This window comes from Symphalangus syndactylus, chromosome 5 (assembly GCF_028878055.3).
Source record: "Symphalangus syndactylus isolate Jambi chromosome 5, NHGRI_mSymSyn1-v2.1_pri, whole genome shotgun sequence".
NCBI classification, from domain to species: Eukaryota; Metazoa; Chordata; class Mammalia; order Primates; family Hylobatidae; genus Symphalangus; species Symphalangus syndactylus.
This window is the reverse complement of record NC_072427.2, coordinates 38848372-38863675: the sequence shown is the minus strand read 5'-3', so window position 1 is coordinate 38863675 and position 15304 is coordinate 38848372. Positions and strand designations below refer to the sequence as shown.

The window sequence follows — 15304 nt, the reverse complement described above, 5'->3', positions numbered from 1 at the left end:
CCCCAAGCCTCCTGAGGACACAGGAAGAGACAGAAGGAGCACCTTGACAGACTTGTGTGAGTCTTCTCGAAGGAGTATTGACTCAGAACCCAGAGACAATACAAAACCCCTCACTTCCTCTGAGAGGGCTAAATACTGTGAGTCTGAAGTATGTGCCTGGTGTGAAATCATCTGTGGCCTGTTTCTTAAACAGGAAGCCCCCTGAACCTCCTGTACATGTGTTCATGTTCCCAGCCAGCTCTGAGACCCAGGACACAAATATTCCATTTTGGCTTCTGCTAGAGCAGTCATGGTTCCTCTCCTAAAAGCCATGGGCAGCAGTTTCCGAGGGTCCGCATTCTCCACCTGCTGCACAATCCTGTGAGGGCTTCCTGTGGCACACAGCCCTCTGGGTGCTTGGGAACTAGCTTCAGGCACAGCCCAATGCTGGTGATCCAGTGATCTATGGAAGTCCCGTCTTATTCCAGGTGAAGGGGGAAAAAAAGCCTATACTTTGGCAGGTTATGAACTTTGAATGTGATGAAATGACACGTTTGGCTGCATTTGGATGGTGTCTTAGAACTCTCATTGCTCAGACCTGAAGGCTACTTGTAGGAGCATGAAGTTTGAGTTTTGTGTTTTTCCAAAGGCTACTTCTTTGGCCCTTTTTCTTTATAGACTAGACCACCAGAGGAGGATGTGTGGGATTGTAGGCAAACCCACCTGTGGCATCACCGAAAATAAATTTGATCATACCTAAGAGGTTAGGAAATGGTGCCATTCCCACCTTAGAGTGCTACATAGGTGCTTTGGGTGTATGTAACATTAGTGTCCTTCCTTGAAGCCACAAGCTAGTTTTCTTAGTTTTAAAATCCTGTTGTACGAATGGCATTTGTATATTAAAACACTTTTTTAAAGGACAGTTGAAAAGGGCAAGAGGAAACCAGGGCAGTTCTAGAGGAGTGCTGGTGACTGGATAGCAGTTTTAAGTGGCGTTCATCTAGGCAACACGACTGCGTGTTGCCCCTGCCCTGGGCTCCCCGCCATGACATCTTCACCTTGCAGCTTGTGCTGAGACTGACCCAAGTGTAGCTAGCACTGGGACATAGATCTTTGTCTTCAGCACCTTCCAAGGAGCCAACTTTTATTCCCTTTCCTCTCTCCCCTCCCCACCTCGCTTCTTCCCAATTTAGTAACTTAGATCCTTCCAGCGCATACGTAGGTAGCTACCCCAGCCGGTTTGGATTACAGGCCTGTGCTGGAACATCATCTCAGTTGGCCACCTTCCTGGCAGGCTGTAGACCTGACATTTTGAGACACGCCTAGAGTCAGGAGCAGGGACTTTGACTCTTAGGAAGAGCACACATGAGGGCAAGGCTGCTGGCAGACGTCTCCATTGTCCTTATGTTGTCTGTGTTGTATTTTTTTATTGACCATGGTGATTATTTTTTTAAATGATTGTTAATATACTGAAGTGAGCTATAGCACATATCATGTGCTTAGTTTGTTTTATTTTTCTCCATCTCCCCTTGGCTTCCTAGAGTTTGGACATATTCCAGGCTAAATGCTTTTACTCAAGACTACAGAAAGGTTTGAAGTACTGTGTGCATGGCATGCACGTATGTAAGTAATCTGGGGAAGAAGCAAAGATCTGTTTCATTCTTAGCCTCAGGCCTCATGAGGGTCTCCACAGGGCCAGAGCTCAGGTTACACCACTCCTTTGTCCTTACAGGAGATGTAGGGAGAAGAATCTGCAGGCTGCTTGTAGGACTGTTCACCAAGGGGGGATACCAGCAGCAAGAGAGGGCACACGTTTAGCCCTGGACCCTGTTTCTTACTGTGTGACTTGGCTAGAGTTGGGAGTTCCTCCAAAATATACGTGTCCCCATTTTACCAGAACCAAACCTCAACACAGCGAAGCTGTACTGTCTTTGTGTGGCAAAAACGTTCCCTTGTAGGCCCCTTTCAGGTAACAGTCTTCACAATGTGTTTTCATCACGGTTTAAGGAGCATCAGCCACTTCTCAAGTGGGTAGGGAAAGCAGAAAAACGTACGTAAGAGGACATGGATCCAAAATGATGATGAAGCATCTCCCATGGGGAGGTGTTGGTGGGGAGACGATGGACTAAACAGGCAACTTTTCAAAAACACAGCTATCATAGAAAAGAAACTTGCCTCATGTAAACTGGATTGAGAAATTCTCAGTGATTCTGTAATGGATTTTTTTTTAAATGCAGAAGTAATGTATACTCTAGTATTCTGGTGTTTTTATATTTATGTAATAATTTCTTAAAACCATTCAGACAGATAACTATTTAATTTTTTTTAAGAAAGTTGGAAAGGTCTCTCCTCCCAAGGACAGTGGCTGGAAGAGTTGGGGCACAGCCAGTTCTGAATGTTGGTGGAGGGTGTAGTGGCTTTTTGGCTCAGCATCCAGAAACACCAAACCAGGCTGGCTAAACAAGTGGCCGCATGTAAAAACAGACAGCTCTGAGTCAAATCTGGGCCCTTCCACAAGGGTCCTCTGAACCAAGCCCCACTCCCGTGCTAGGGGTGAAAGCATTACAGAGAGATGGAGCCATCTATCCAAGAAGCCTTCACTCACCTTCACTGCTGCTGTTGCAACTCGGCTGTTCTGGACTCTTACTTTGATGTGTGTGGAGGGATGGGGAATAGAACATTGACTATGTTGATTACCTTCACTATTCAGCCAGCCTGACCTTTTAATAACTTTGTAAAAAGCATGTATGTATTTATAGTGTTTTAGATTTTTCTAACTTTTATATCTTCAAAGCAGAGCACCTGTTTAAGCATTGTACCCCTATCGTTAAAAGATTTGTGTCCTCTCGTTCCCTCTCTCCTCTTGTAAGTGCCCTTCTAATAAACTTTTCATGGAAAAGCTCCTGTGCCAGGAGCTCGGTCTGATTCTTGCTGCTGTCTGTGGGTGGAGAGAAGATTTAAAAGGGAGCCCAGAGGGGTCCCAGGGACTTCAGGGCTCAGGAGGACCAGAGGAAAATGTCTGTAAGCCCAGATATACCTTGACCAATGATGTGCCAGGCCACATTCTGCTGTGGTCCTCATGTAATATCCAGCTGCCCTCATTCACTCACCAAGGGCAACATGCAGTGCCAGCAGAAGCCCCTGGGCCATCTGCACAAAGGTCAAAAGTTTCTCAATGGGTGTATCTCGCTATTCCGCAAACCTAAACACCATGTGTCCCACTGATGCTATCTCTGCAGTGCCATTTTATATTTTACTTCCTCTGTACCCCAAGGCCTTTGGCAAATGACTGAATGACACCAACCCAACCTCAAGCCCTGCCACCTCTTGCCTCTGCTAGTGCCTCCTAGCCTGATTCCTCCATATTGTCATGGTGTCTTAAGTGCCACCAGATTTGTCTTCCCACAGGCATGGAGGTTCACAAGTAACTTGGTTTCCACATCTTCCAGCTTAGATGACTGTTAGCACCTGTGAAAATTCATTTTGAATTCAAAACGCCTAAGGAGAAAGGGACTTCAAAGTTGTTTCCTTGGCTAGATCTTACACTGACCCCAGAAGATGTGGATAAAGAATGGATAAAGAAAAATGCTGATTAAAATGTAAAATGTTGGCCAGGCGCGGTGGCTCAACACCTGTAATTCCAGCAACTTTAGGAGGCAGAGACAGGCAGATCACTCAAGGTCAGGAGTTCAAGACCAGCCTAGCCAACATGGCGAAACCCCGTTTCTACCAAAAAAATACAAAAATTAGCTGGGTGTGGTGGCGCACGCCTGTAGTCCCAGCTACTTGGGAGGCTGAGATGGGAGAATCGCTTGAACCCAGGAGGCGGAGGTTGCAGTGAACTGAGATCACACCACTGCACTCCAGTCTGGGCAACAGAGTGAGACACTGTCTCAAAAAAAAAAAAAAAAGTAAAATGCCTTTTGGTTTTTAAGAGTCTAAATAAGCAGAGTTCAGGGGAGAAGGATGAAATGGGTTGGAGTAATCCTCTGGTGTGAACACATGTGCAGCAGTCCTCCTAAGGACCTCCCCAGCATCTAAACACCTCCCTTACCAAGAGGAGGCAGGTTGCACCGTAAGGGCCTATAGATTTGGCCTCCGACAACTGCATCAAATTCCTGCCTTTATGATGATTTGGTTGGTTCTTCCACCTTCCTACCCCTTAACAGCTTTCCTCAAGGGTTTGTGTAGCCTATGGTTCTCAACAGCTGACCCAAACCAGTCCTTTTAACGCAACCTGTTCCTTGAGATGCACGATTTTAAAATTCCAGCTATTTGTTACACGTGATCCAAAACACAGCGCCCCCAAAGTGAATCATCTTCCCACCTCACTTGAGCCAGCTCCTTCTGCTTTCCCGGTTTTTAACAGTAACCTCTTCCCTCCCATTTTCCAAGCCCAGAGCAGCTTGACGCATTTCTTTTCCTTGCTCTCCATCACCTCTCTGCTGCTGCCATCTCCCTTTTGGAAACGTCCTACTCCCTGAACTTCCCGGTTCTCCTTGGCCCTCTCGTACAATCTGCTTTTTCTTGGGCCTACAGCTCTTCTGCCTGCTTCCTTGTTGGTATTCCCAGACCACTGTTCTGCTGACTCCTCCCTAAGTGATCTCATCTACCCTGATGATTTCAAGCCACATAAACGCTAATGACTCCCAAATCAGTACTTACAGCCCAGACTTTAATCCCGAGCTTCAGACTCATGTCCAGCTGACTGCTGGCTACTGGCACATGGAGGGGCCACAAGTACCTCAAACTCACAATCAAATAATTCATGGTTTTTCTTAAAACCATCCGTCTCCTCTGGCCTTCAGCCCTGTTTTAGACATGACCATTGACCCAACCTACATCCACAGAAGCCACAGCAGTCCACCAGTCCTCTGTCCCCCACCTCCACACCGTCCCGGTTCTCCAATCTCTCTGCTCTAGTCCCACTTGCACCGCCGTTTAGGACTGCAGGTCCTCTAGTGCCTGGACAACTGCACCAGCATCCTAACGGGTCTCCTAGCCTCCAGATGGCTTTCCTATAAAGGCACCCTTCATACTGCCCCCAGTAACCAATCTGACCACAGATGCTTCCCCTAGTCCACTGCACACATTCTAAGGTCTTTGCCCTGGAGCACTTGGCTCTCCTTTGCCCTTACCTAGCATTCACCACTCCCTGCCTTATCCTCTACAACCCAGCAACTCGCAGTCCTCATGGATCATCCTTGTCTTCATTGCTGCTTGTGCCCATCAACTTCTCATCCCTGGCCCACCCCCTGCTCCCCAGCACACCACCAGTTCGCCTGGCTTTTACTAATGCTTTGTGTCTCCATTCAGACATCTCCAGGAAGCCTCTCATGAACATCTGTGTTGCCACAGTCCCCTCTCTAGGGTGTGAGTTCCTTGAGAGCAGAGTTTACATTTTATTCTCTTTTATCCCTGGCTTCTTTTTGGCCACCACATATTTTTGCCGAGTAAATTAATCAGTGTCCATATCTAGTAGATTCTATCTTAGCAATATATTTTATATACATTTCCACAGTGCTTACAGCAAGTCCTTATATATGAGTGAAGGAATATAGTTCCTGATTACCTGCTATCACAGCTATTCCAAAATTCTCCTAATCTGTGTCCCCGTAGTCCAGGGATAGCAAATATATGGCAAAATTCCCCTCTTCTCTATTTCTCTATCCATGGCAAAAACCACTCATCACAGGGTTGGGTCCATCCTCAGCCTCAGACTCTTTCTCAACACAGCTAATTGGTTAGACAGAAAAACTGCTAATAACTGCTGCCGCGTTTTCCTGAAATGTAATTATGGTTAGATGCCTTTTAAGCTCCAAACCTTTGGCTCCTCACTTACCTCCAGAGTAGGCACAGACTCCTACAAGGTCCCCTCCAGCATCACCCCATCCTCATCTGTCACCATTTCTCTATGGGGACTCCTTGCATCTTCCCAGCACATCCCCTCACTCTTCTTTCCATACCTTTGTTCAAGCCATAACTCCAACAACTTTGCTGCCTCTGCTCACCTATCTGTCCCAATCCTTTATCCTTCTAGCTCAACTCAAGCAGCATTATTTCCCCTGAGTCAGTGGTTCTCAAAGTGGGTCCCAGGACCGAACCAGCAGCATCGGTATCACCCAGATGTTAAAGATGCAAATTCTCAGGCCCCAACGCCAGGCCTGCTGAAGCCACACCTCTGGAGTGGGGCCTTCCAGATGACTGTGACATGGGCTCACTTCTGAGAACCACTGCTCTAAGATGCATTTCCTATTCTCCCCAACCCACTGTGTTCTCTCCTTCCCACAGCCATTAGGGCTGGTCACAGCACTCTTCACATGCCGTCTTGGCATTGTCTTTTGTGACCTTGTCTGGTTTGCCCCCTGCTCCCACCCGAGTTGGACTCTGAGCTCATGGAAAGGAGAAACTACATCCTGACTCAAGTCTGTGTCCTCTGCCACACCTAGCTCAGATTCTGGCACCGACGATGTTCATAGTCAGTGTTGGCTGGACCCTGATTCTTGTTTCTGCTCTCACCAGGGTAGAAGGAACAAATTTAAGGCCGTCTAACTTCACCATTAATGACTTCCTGAGAATTTCCTGGGGAAGCATGATTGTTGCAGGCCATGTCCTTGGAATTCAGATTAAAAGAATCTTTTCTCTCCTAAACTATGCTGTTGTTTCCATAAAGTTCCTACCCTAGGCCTTAGTCCACATTTTTGTAATAGCATTAAAGCCACCTGGTTGATAATAGCAAGGGCAGAGGCAATGATTGGACACTTCCTTCATTAGAGAGAACCCAGGAGGCTTCCTAGTCAGTAAACTGGGCATAAGCAAGCAGCTTTGGGTGCCTGGTTATGCCTCCCAGATCTGTAGTTGTGCAGAGGAAGTGTTTGGGCATAACAATGGATACACAGAAAGGGATTTTAAAAGTTGTTTTTTTTCTCTTTTTACCCCCAGGCCTGTGTTCCAAAGATGCAGTAATAACCATTAGGGCTAGGTTTTGAATCACAATGTTTTCAAAAGGAAACAAAGTAGAACTGTAAATCCCTAAGAGTGGGAATACGCTATTGCTGTTACCTTTTTTGTTAATTCTTCTGCAAACCAGAGGAACAACTTAGAATACAGCAAGATACTTCCTATGCTAGAACTTAATTCTGAGTAAAGATACGTACATTAAGAGCAAGCTTTGTGATGTTAACAACAGGCATATGTAATGCCAAAGTATGAAATTTAGAGGATTTCTAAGACGTTTTCTGTAAGAGCTTACATGCCAACGGTGCCAGGATGGATCACTAAACCCTGAGTGGAATCGAAAATACTAGAATTATGCCATGCACAGTCAGCATTCTACTTTCATGAGACATACAAATTATGGGAAAGTTAATAGGGGGTTGTTTTCAAACTAACCTTGTACTAACATAGTACTGGGTTCAGTACACGTGACCAGATTTTTTACACTTACTCCACCTATAGTCCTCTAATAAGATTTGGTACTTAATGACATTAATGCTGTAGCTAAATTGTCTATTGTAAAATTAACAGGGGTGGCAGGGAGAGTGAAGAGCAAATCTAATGCATTAGAACATTTGCTGAAACTCTCGTTTCCATCAATCAGAACGTTCAATGAATCAGAACCCCTAATGAATCAGAACCTCTGACCACACTGGACACGTTTGCTAAATTTAGCTTTGCATCAGCAAACGCTGAAGCTCAGAATAGTTTACAGAGCTCTCATCTTACCCTTAGACAGTGATTCTTCTAAGACTGTTTTTCCATGGCAAGCCAAGGCAAGGCAAGAGGCATTCCACGTGCTCTCTCAATGGCCATTGTTAAGAGACTGGCCCAAGGTTAAAGGAATCTGACAAGCCATGGCAAAAATGTTGATCCTGACCTCTCCACAGTGAGACCAGGAAATTAACCATATATCACATTTCACGTGTTAGAAGTAGTTTGCAGGAATGGCCTAACATGCTCTATGGTCCTTGAACCACATCCCATATTACTCAACCATCTAAGTCTAGCTTCCCTGAATCTCTAGCTTCTCTGAATTAGACGTGGCCAAGTTCTATAAATAGAGAGCAAGCAAACTGGTTCTGTCAATCTTCTCATACTCTGGCAGGATGGCATATTTTAAAATTATAAAAATATCTATGTCTTCATCACTCTAAAATTATTACATAACACATGATTTTCTCAAGGGAAAAATGTTTATTCTTGTCTTCCCTTACCTTCCAGTACTTATGTATGGATTTTCAAACTTTGTGATCATATTCATCAAACACAAACCATACTTTACAACCAAAACTAAGGGCCTACTATGTGCCAAACACTATGTTATGCAAATCTAGAAATGTTTAAGGAAAAAACAACCAAAAACCAAGTCTCTTATTTTAAATTCCAGCTGGCAATTCTGTAACAACTTGTGGTAGCATGAACATAGGTCACTTTAGATAGACTGCAGCTATTACTGTAGTGTTAGCTCATGATCACTATTCTAACATGGGCTTTTAGTAGATTTCACTAGAGACCTTCATCCTATATGTCCCTAGAAGAGGCCAATATCCCTACATAGCTGAGGTCTTAAAAACATGACATTACATATGCAGGGTAAATTCCAAAATAGCTTGACAGACTCTTCCAGTATTCACTATATATGTCTAATCCAATGAAGGATATAGGGCTTCCCTCACTCATACCCCCAATAAAAAACCACAAAATCATAATAATAGACATTAGCACAGTTTATAAATAAACCACATTTTAATCATCTGGCTTTGTTTAATCTACAAAATCAAATTCACAGCTTTTTCTAGTCTGGTCTGTTTTTTTCTAACCAGATGGCCTAGTATATTTTCTAAAACCTTCCATCTTTTAAGGAAAACATGTTCCACCTTTTTTTTTTTTTTTTGCAATCCCAGAGCCAACTTCCCTAATGCAATCACCTCAAAGAAACACTGATGGGCTGGTGGTGAACCACAGACTCAAAGTCTTTCAGAACAGTAAAAGGAAAAAAAAAAAAAAAAAAAGGAAGGAACAAAAGGTCACTAAGCAATGTCCAGTGTTCCCTGGAAAGCCTCTTCCTGAACGCTCCAGTCACTGAGCTGTCTCCTCCCTGTGGTCACTCCTACTGGCCCCTGTAGCATTCCATTCCTTCTGCCATCTGTTTCAGGTTCTGCAGTGCTTATAAGGTAGTGTCTGGAGGGGTGTGAGCCTTATTTCTTTCTGCTCCTAACCCAACCTGTTTCTTTCATGCTGTGTAAATGGTTCTAGAGCCTACCTAGGCCAGAACCAGTTCTCAGCTGGTGTGCAGGCACCTTCCATCCACTGTACTATGTGCCAGTTCAGAGCCACAGCAGTAATGATCACAGTGAGGGCTAATGATATGCATTACAAAGTCTACAAAAACAAATAAGGATTTTTATTTGCAGTACTTTCCACTCTTCCTTTAAAAACTTGCCATTTGCTTATCAGTTCCTCTGGGGCTGACCCACTCAAACAAGACAAAGGATAAAGAACAAAAGATAGTCTCCCAAGGTTACAGGCTTGGAAGGGCAGAGAGGAGCTATGAACCTTGGAAGAAAAACAAGGTGCTCAGGAATTCATCGCCTAACATTTCACTTCCCCACCCACCCCTTAGTGTTCCCACTTTGGCAGTGATCTCTCTTTGGCTTTAAAGAGAAAGGGGGAAATGTGCCTTGTTTTGTGGGTGTGCGACAACACAGCTCTGGCATCTCAAGCAGCAGGGGAGAACTCTAAGGCAGAAGAGTTTCTTCATGAAAATCACAGTATATTATCACATACTGTCTCCATGACCCATACAAGGACTCCTTAAGGTTCTCTAACATACAACATATCCCCCACAACTCAGTAGAAAGGTTTTATTCTCACTGGAATAGAAATCCTTTGCCTCATTTATTACAGTCTAAAAATCCACACTGGCTTGATTCTTTCTAGCATGAGCTCAGACACTATACTTCAAAAGAATGCCCAGAGGCATTTTCTTAGGTAGAGACTTAGCTGCGGGCTGAGACTTCGGCCCCACATAGCTCACATCAATTCTGCAGCTGCCTCCTTTCCTCCCAATAAAAGCATCATAGCTCAGAGCTACAAGCTCCTTGAATGGAGAAAACCCAAATCACCCAGGAAAGGTGACACAACTCCTGATGTACAGTATCAAGTGTGAATGCTGGAAATGCTACTTAAAAGGTTGACCAGGAATGGCCTGGAGGTTGTCTTCAACTTGAGTAAATCACACAGACCTCTGAGATTTGTCCTACCCTCATTCCTAGAACAAAAAAAAAAGTATATTTAAGAAATCCTCACTCATTACTATCACTGTATTCCTCACTCTCTTACAATATACTGAGAAAAAAAAGATTTCTCCTTAACCTCCTACTAAAAACTAAAATTAAGGGGACCCTATAAACAAGTCAGGCAGCCAACATGATAAGGGCAATTTTGGCAAAATATGACTGGGCTGAGTAGAGAGGTATCTCAGAGACAGCTAGCATCTTTGTTAGTCAAACCCTAGTATGAATAATTTAGTGCTCTTCATCAGATGAAAGGCCTTCAATTTCATCTCTGTCTCCCCCGATTGCCATCCAGAATGCTTTGGCCACCTGTGGAGAGAAGCATGCAACAAATTTTAGGCAATAGCTACATTTCAGCTTGTTTCATATGTCATACCTTAAACTGACTGAGACCTAAAATTCTGTACTTTGCCCTCCAGTCCTCTGGCAATACGTATCAGAACCCTTGAATACCATTTGACCCATGATTGCCACATCTAGAAATTTATACCAAGGATATATTTAGAGTTGTATACAAAGATGATGTGTAAAGACATGCACAGCTTCATTATTTATAGAAGCAAAAAAATGCACATGACCTAAATGTCCAAAAGGGAACAGGATAAATTATGACACATTCATATCAGGGAACACCATCAACCATACAAGTTTCCTGCCAATAGCATGTGTTGTGTTGGTAATAATAAAACAAAACAACTAAAGAGTTTTCTGGCCCAATAGTTAGAAAGGCAAACATCCTGAGTCTCAATGAGGGTTCCACATCACTCACCATACAGGTGAAAAATCCTGGTTTGACTGCAGCAACTATACTATTACTGTATAAATATTTAATTAGTTAGAAGTTAATATTCAATGAAAAGCTCACACTAAGACCCTTCAGAAATACACAAGTGTGATATATAATTATAATAACAGCACTGGACCTTTTATAGGTACTCAGTAAATACCTGGCTGATTGTCTCACCTTTTCTGCGTGCACTTTTCTTTGCTCATGAGGAAGCGTCGCAGCCTTGTCTAGGGGGAAAATATATCTTAAGAACTTTGTCTAATAGCACAGGATAACCTGGAGTATATGAATACTCTAACACTAGAAGATGGGAGATGGGTTTCAAAGACATGTTTATGATGTAGTCATTACATGTATTAGGAAGCTTAAGTCTTCCAAATTTTCCAGATGGGAATGATGTGAGTAAATTGGTAGGGATCTTACGGTGTCCACCTTATGTAACACATTGAAAGAAACAGAAGAAGGCAAAAGCAGGAAAAGTAAAAGGAAAGAGAATGAAGATGGAAAAATTTTCCCCAGGAAATTTTTTTTTTTTTTTACCAAGTCCCAGGAGTAGCTAAGTTTCTCAAGACAGCTGAGACCAGAACAAGGAATCCAATCCAGCAGTTAACAAAGTAAAATGCTACTACGTAAAACAGACAAGCATCAACATGGGAACGTATTAGACACAATGGATCTGATTACCTTTCATTTCCTTTAACTTTGAAAAGAGTCTTTCAAAATTCTCCACATCTCCTCCTCCAGTGGTAAGACTGGCTAATTCTTGAATATCCAGATCTAACATGGGATCTGAAATAAGGATTTGTCACATTATCTGTCATGTTATTTGCATATGTGCTACACTCAGCGAATCCTAAGGCAAATGCTAACCTTGATCAAGTCACCAATGATCGAAGGCCCAGTGTACACCAGCTTTACAGCTCATGGTGCCTCACCCTGCGGCTGCTAGCAGGTCCTCACAAATGAAGAGTAACTATTTTATCCTCACAACATTATCATGAGGTAAGGAGTACTATTTCCATTTTAAAGGTAAGAAAACCACATCTCAGAGTTGAAGTGACTTGCTGAGGTGACAACTAGTAAGTGAATTCAGAGGCAGGTGTTTCCAGCTCTGAAAGCATACTCACTCCACTAAGGTACACTGATTCACCAATAATGACTAAAGTTTATGCCACATTTTACTGTACAACAAATATTTTCACATCTATTACCGACAACCACTATAAAAGGTGATTAGAACAGGTAACATTATCTGAGAATAACAGAAATGATATGAAAAAAACCTGTATCTAAAAATGAACTCATCTAAAATTACAGCTATTCAGAGGTAGAGCTGATTTAAATTCATATTTTCTTACTACAAATCTTTTACTGTTTCTACCTTGGCACACTGCTTCTTTATTAAAGTCTGTTTTTAATCACAATTTTAACTCCTTCTCCACTCCAGGCCCACTACGTTTAGAATGTCTTCCCTGCCCATCCCAGTTTCACAGGTCTCCTTCCTTAGAATTCTTTCTACACTTATTGTTTCTAGAACTGTCTTAGCACTTGCATATATTACCTTGTATTCTAACATTTCTCCACCACTACTTTAATAAATAATACTACCATAAGAGAGAATTTGCTGTGGATCTACACCACTGAATGCTTTAACTTACATGGTTCCATTGCAACTTTGCAACAGCCCTATGAGGAAAGATTTATCACCGTTATTTTATAGAAGAGGAAACTAATGCCAACAGAGGTTAATTTACTCAAGGTAAGGCCATTACTAGTGATAAAGCCATGATTTGAACCCAGCTGTATAGGACTCCAATGACTATGACCTTAACCATTACATTACGGGTCCTATCTCTATATTTTTAGACTAAGCTCCATGAAGACAGGATGATGACTTATAATTATTTGCATCTATCACAATGCCATATAGACAATTTGGTGTTAAAAATGCATCTTGGTTAATATATTTGCTTTCGTTCAATGGACATGTCATGTAGGAAGTTGGTATATAGGGCTGAAGATAAAAGTTTGTGATTTATCTGTGTATACATAGTAACTGAGCTGTTAATGTAGACAGAATCACTCCATGCCTAAATATAGATTTGGAAGAGTTTAAATGCAGCAATGAAGAATGACAATACTTAAAGGCTGGGTAAAGGAGGGTATCTACCAAAGAAAGAGAAGGAATAATCAGAGAAGTAGGAAGAAAACCAGGCGACATGGTGTTGGGTGAGGCATGGGAAGATAATGTTTCAAAGAGGAATTGATCTGTAACACTCAATGCTGCCACGAGGTCAAGATGAGGACTGGAAAATATCTACCCGATTTAGTGGCATGGAGGTCATTGTTGGCCTTTGCACAGTGTTGCTGTAGTGGCATACCAGAGGCAAATGACAGACATGAGTGAGGTGAGGGGCAAATGGAAGGTGAGGAATGGAAACAAGTTTAGTAAACAGATAAGGAGGAAGATGTGGGGTCGAGGAAGTGTTTGGTTTTTATTGATTTGGTTTTGCCTTAAATTTTTTTCTTAATTTAGTCTTAAAAAAAAACCTTGCAAAAATAGCATACAGAGTTCCTATATGCTCTTCACCCACTTTCCCCTAGTGTTAACATCTTTTATGACCATGGTACAATTATAAAAATCAAGAAGGTAATATTGGTATAATGCCATTAAACATGCCATAGACTTCATTGGTTTTTCCACTAATATCCTTTTTCTGTTCCAAGATCCTACATGGAATTTAGTTGTCAAATCTCCTTAGTCTTCTCCAATTTGTGACAGTTCCTCAGTCTTTCACTGTCTTTCACGACTTTAATACTTGTATGTCAGTTATTTTGTATAATGTCCCTTAATTGGGTTTGTCAGATGTTTTCTTATTATTAGATTGCAGTTATGCATTTTTGGTGAGATTACCTTCTCACTGCATCCTATCAGGAGGGCTATTATGTCAATATGTCTTATTACCAGTGATGTTAACCTTCATTACATAATTAAAGTGGCTGGTATCTGATGAGTTTCTCCAGTGTAAAGTTACTATTTTCCCCTTTGTAATAAATAAGTATCTTGAGAGAGATACTTTTAGACTATGCAGATATACTACTTCTCCTCAAACTTTCACCTATGCTACCAAGTACTGTGTTTTGTGCCTAATGGCGGCTTTCTATTTTCCTCATTCCTTCTATATTTATTACTTGGGATTCTTCTGTAAGGAGATGCTGTCCTTTCTTTCTCATTTGTTTATTCAATTATTTATTTATATTAGTACGAACTCATGGATACTTAGCTTACTCTATGGGTTATAACCCAATACTATATTAATCTACTTTGCTGGTCAAATTGTTCCAGATTTAGCCACTGGAAGCTCTTTCAGATTGGTCCCTATGCCCTTTCAACATGTCCCCATTCTTTTTTGAGAATTTTCTTAATTTCTGGTACCATGAGATCCTCCAGGGTCATCCTGTATTTTTCTTGCCCAAGTCCTGGAATCAACCACTTCTCCAAGGAGCCCTAGTTCCTTTTATTGGAGAATTGTATTTAGAAAGAAAGATCTGGCCAGGCGCAGTGGCTCACGCCTGTAATCCAAGCACTTTGGGAGGCCGAGGCAGGTGGATCACCTGAGGTCGGGAGTTTGAGACCAGCCTGACCAACATGCAGGAACCCTGTCTCTACTAAAAAAAAAAAAAAAAAAAAAAAAAAAATTAGCTGGGCGTGGTGGCGCATGCCTGTAATCCCAGCCACTCAGGAGGCTGAGGCAGGAGAATTGCTTGAACCCAGGAAGCGAGATTGCGGTGAGCCGAGATCATGCCACTGCACTCCACCCTGGGCAACAAGAGCGAAACTACATCTCAAACAAAAACAAAAACAAAAACACAACAACACACACACACACAAAGAAAGCAAGATCTGAGTGCTAAGTGTGTCCACTGCTATGGTGGTATTGTTGCTTCTAGGCCTCTCAGTGGACAAAACTAGGAAATATATGTGTGTATACTAATACATGTGTACACACACACATCTGTATTTATTTTCTTAACTGTAAGTATATTTTTAAAGCCATGAGTTCATACTGATACATTAGATTCCAATCCAGTACCAAAGGGTACACCTCAGCCTTCCCTTTTCCTTATTTGTAACCTTTTTCCTCTGGCAGTGAGAAACCTAGCTCTATCTATATTTTCTATTTTCTGTATGTTGGTATATGTGTGGTGTATAAAATATATATATATATAAAATTTCAGAATT

At 42.3% G+C, this 15304-nt stretch overlaps 1 protein-coding gene across 6 annotated transcripts in view; it reads right to left on the bottom strand.

Moving 5' to 3' along the window:
- Positions 1-8705: 8705 nt before the first annotated feature.
- Positions 8706-15304, bottom strand: part of AAGAB (alpha and gamma adaptin binding protein) — a 55443-nt gene continuing 48844 nt past the window's right edge. For 5 of the 6 annotated variants that reach the window (XM_063638831.1, XM_055278026.2, XM_055278027.2 and 2 more), the window contains exons 8-10: positions 11746-11850; positions 11239-11288; positions 8706-10583 (exon numbers count right to left, since the gene is read on the bottom strand). In XM_063638831.1, coding sequence (XP_063494901.1) covers positions 10506-10583; positions 11239-11288; positions 11746-11850 — 233 coding nt within the window. In that variant the 3' untranslated portion in view covers positions 8706-10505. The remainder of the gene's footprint in view (positions 10584-11238; positions 11289-11745; positions 11851-15304) is intronic. The other variant, XM_063638832.1, reaches the window with a different exon arrangement.